Genomic DNA, 3098 nt, shown 5'->3' on the forward strand with positions numbered 1-3098 from the left:
TCCTCTGGCTCCCAGCAGCAGCACCGGCCTCCTTTTGTCAGCTCAGAGTCAGGATGCAGACAGCTGAAACCTCCCACCTCTTGCAGTCACTGCCCAGTAGCTGCAGCAGCCCCCGCAGAAGATGCTCGGCATTCCAGGCTCTCCTTCCCTGCCACCATCCCCAGCCTTGGGGTGACGGTGCCGTCCCCGCAAGCCTGACAGCATCCATAGGGCAGGGGCCAGGAAGGTGCAGCCGCAGGCCCCTGCCTGTGCCACCATCCCGCTCGGTGCATCCCTGTCCCCAAGGCCATAAATCATGCAGTGCCTGGGCTGGCGCCTTTCACCCTCAGCACCAGGGCCTGCGGTGATGCCCCTGTGACCCTCCTGACATGGTGCCCCCGTGTCCTGCCCCAGCGCTGCCCCATCGGGTCCTAGTGTCACGGGTGACCCCCAGCTCCTCCAGCCACCACATTAAACCACTTGATGCTCTCGGCGAGTCCTCCAGCTCCGAGCGCTTCCATGTACTCAAAGCCCGGCGGGGACAGCGGGATGCATCCGGCGCGGGGTGGGGGCATGGACACGGCTCCATCGCTCTAACCCCGCTCCGCTCTGGGGGGACACGGGGCCGCTGCCGTCCCGCTCCCTCCCGCACCCCGGCTCGGGGCCGGTCCCATCCCACCCCCAATGCTCCCGTGGGCGGGGGAAGGGGGGGGGGAGCCGGATGTCCCCGCACCCCCAAGCATCAGCGGCCCGGGCGGGGTCGGGGTCCCGGTCCGGCGGGGCTCGGTGCGGGGAATTGCGGCGGCGCCGCGCTCGGAGGATTACGGCGGCGGCGCGGGGAAGGAGCGGAGCCGCCGCTGCCGCCGTATAAAAGCGCGTTCGCGTCCGCCCCGCCCGGGCTGCGGCGGCGGCTCCGCTCCAGGTGCGGCGGCTCCGGCAACTTCGCTCGCTCGCTCCCTCGGTTCGCTCCGCTCCGCTCCCCGCGCCCTGTCCCGCAGCGGTTCCCCCGTGAGCCGCGGCCGCTCCGTCCCATCGCGTGCCTCGGGCCGGCGGGTCCCGGTGCCCATCGGCGCCACCGGCTCCTTCCCGGTCTCTTCCCGTCCCCTTCCCGTCGGCGGCGCCGGTTCCCCCCCATCTTGTCCCCCGGTGCCCGCTGGTCGCTCTTCGGGCCGCCGGTCCCCGGTGACGCCGTTGCCCCTTCGGTCTCTTCCAGCCCCGCAGCCTGCAGCAACATGTGGCTCCTGGAGCGGCTGCGCGGCGTGGCCGAGAACGGGTCCCGTGGCGCGGGGCCGGAGGATTCCCCCCGCGGCTCCCGCTACAGCAACGTCCTCACCCCCGACAAGATCCCCGACTTCTTCATCCCCCCCAAGCTGAGCGCGGCGCCCGCCGAGGCCGAGGGCTCCGAGCCCCCCGCGACGCCCACCCTGGGTCCCTCGGCCTCGGAGCAGGACCTGGCCGGGCGCAAGCCCCCGCGCAGCCCCCGGGCCTCCAGCCGTCCCCGTGCTCGCCACATCATCCAGATCGAGAGCGCCGAGGACTGGACGGCCGAGGGGGGCTTCGGCACCAACGTGGACCCGCAAGCGCAGACGGCCATGTCGCTGCCTTATGTACCCAAGGCTCAGACCTCCTACGGCTTCGCCACGCTGGTGGAGAGCCCCCACACGCGGCGCAAGGAGTCCCTGTTCCACAGCGAGCACAGCAGCCTCTGCCCCTCGCCGGCCACCTCGCCCAGCGCCCAGCGCAGAGCCAAGCTCAACGGGGAGAGCGGTCCCCGGACCCCCGCAGACCTGGGCGCAGCCCTCATGCACCCCGGGCGCTACTTCAGCGGCGGCGAGAGCGACACCGGCTCCTCGGCCGAGTCCTCGCCCTTCGGCTCCCCGCTGCTGTCCCGCTCCGTGTCCCTGCTGAAGATCTTCAGCCAGGAGAGCCAGTCCAAGATGATCAAGCTGAAGCACTCGGTGGCCCGCAACAGCTCCTTGTCCACCGACGACAGCTCGGCCGACACCAGCCCCAGCGCCCAGCGCCGCTCCCGCAGCGCCCCGGCCGGGACGCAGCCTCCGACCGCGCTGCTGCCGCTGGATGCTCCGCGGGGCCGGGATCGGGAGCAGAGCCTGAGGCTGAGCCGCGGTGGGAGCCTGCGCTTGGCCGCTGAGTACGACCCCTCCAACGCCCGCCTGCGTGTGCGGCTCGTCTCCGCCGAGGACCTCTACGATGCCCTGGTCGACGTGCGGAGCATCAACTGCTGCGTCTCGCTGTGCCTCAACCCCGGGAAGCTGCAGAAGCAGCGCAGCACCATCGTCAAGAACAGCCGCAACCCCGTCTTCAACGAGGACTTCTTCTTCGACGGGCTGGGCCTCGGCCACGCCAGGAAGATGTCCCTGAAGCTCAAGGTGGTCAACAAGGGCAGCAGCCTTAAGCGGGACACGCTGCTGGGGGAGAAGGAGCTGCCGCTCACCACCCTCCTGGCCTTGTAGGTGCTTGCTGCAGCCCCGGAGGGAGCCCTGACTCCCTGCCCTGCTGGAGGTGTGTGGGTCCCCATGGGGATGGTGGCACTGCCAGCTGCATCCCTCCTTCAGCAGGGCAGGCAGAGCCCCTGCTTCCGACCCCCTGCTCCCTCCTGGAGTCCCGCTATAAGCAGGGAGCCACCATCCTGTCTCCAGCAGGAAGGATGGAGGTCACCTCCCGGGCTCTGCCCTCCCTGGTGCCCGCGCTCTGCAGCTGGCCAGCACGATGCTTGGAGGTGGGTAGGTCTCTGGAGCGTACAACCGCCCCTGGCAAAGCCCCCAGCTCCTGCAGTCAGGCGATCACATCGATCCCAGCTTTAATTTAAGACAAGTTTCCAGTCTTGGGAAGCGCGGAGGTGACCCAGGAGCAGGCTGAGGGAGGGCTGAGCCCGGCTTGGGGCTTCTGAGCCTCTCCTGGGCTCTTTCCCAGCCCTGCGAGCCTGCAGATGTGTGAGTTGCCTTGGTCTGAGACCTGCAGCCTCCCGGGGCACCCTCCCTGTGTCCCGTGTCCCCCCCCCCCAGCAGCATCCCTGCTGCTGATCCCTGCAGGAAACTGCTCACGGGTCTGCCCAAACCCAGGAGTGGCCGGACCCTGCTCGTGCCCATCCCTACCTG

At 69.9% G+C, this 3098-nt stretch overlaps 1 protein-coding gene across 1 annotated transcript; it reads left to right on the plus strand.

Annotated features, from left to right (window-relative positions):
- Nucleotides 1–859: 859 nt before the first annotated feature.
- On the plus strand, nucleotides 860–2475 carry C2CD4C (C2 calcium dependent domain containing 4C). Its single transcript, XM_061466644.1, has 2 exons — nucleotides 860–901; nucleotides 1193–2475. Exon 2 carries the CDS (start codon nucleotides 1212–1214, stop codon nucleotides 2451–2453), a length of 1242 nt encoding a protein of 413 aa, XP_061322628.1. The 5' UTR covers nucleotides 860–901; nucleotides 1193–1211; the 3' UTR covers nucleotides 2454–2475.
- The last annotated feature ends 623 nt before the right edge of the window (nucleotides 2476–3098 follow it).

Source organism: Pezoporus flaviventris, unplaced genomic scaffold (assembly GCF_033815535.1).
Source record: "Pezoporus flaviventris isolate CSIRO_AGI_PZ_B2104156 unplaced genomic scaffold, CSIRO_AGI_Pfla_v1 ptg000043l, whole genome shotgun sequence".
Classification (NCBI taxonomy): Eukaryota; Metazoa; Chordata; class Aves; order Psittaciformes; family Psittacidae; genus Pezoporus; species Pezoporus flaviventris.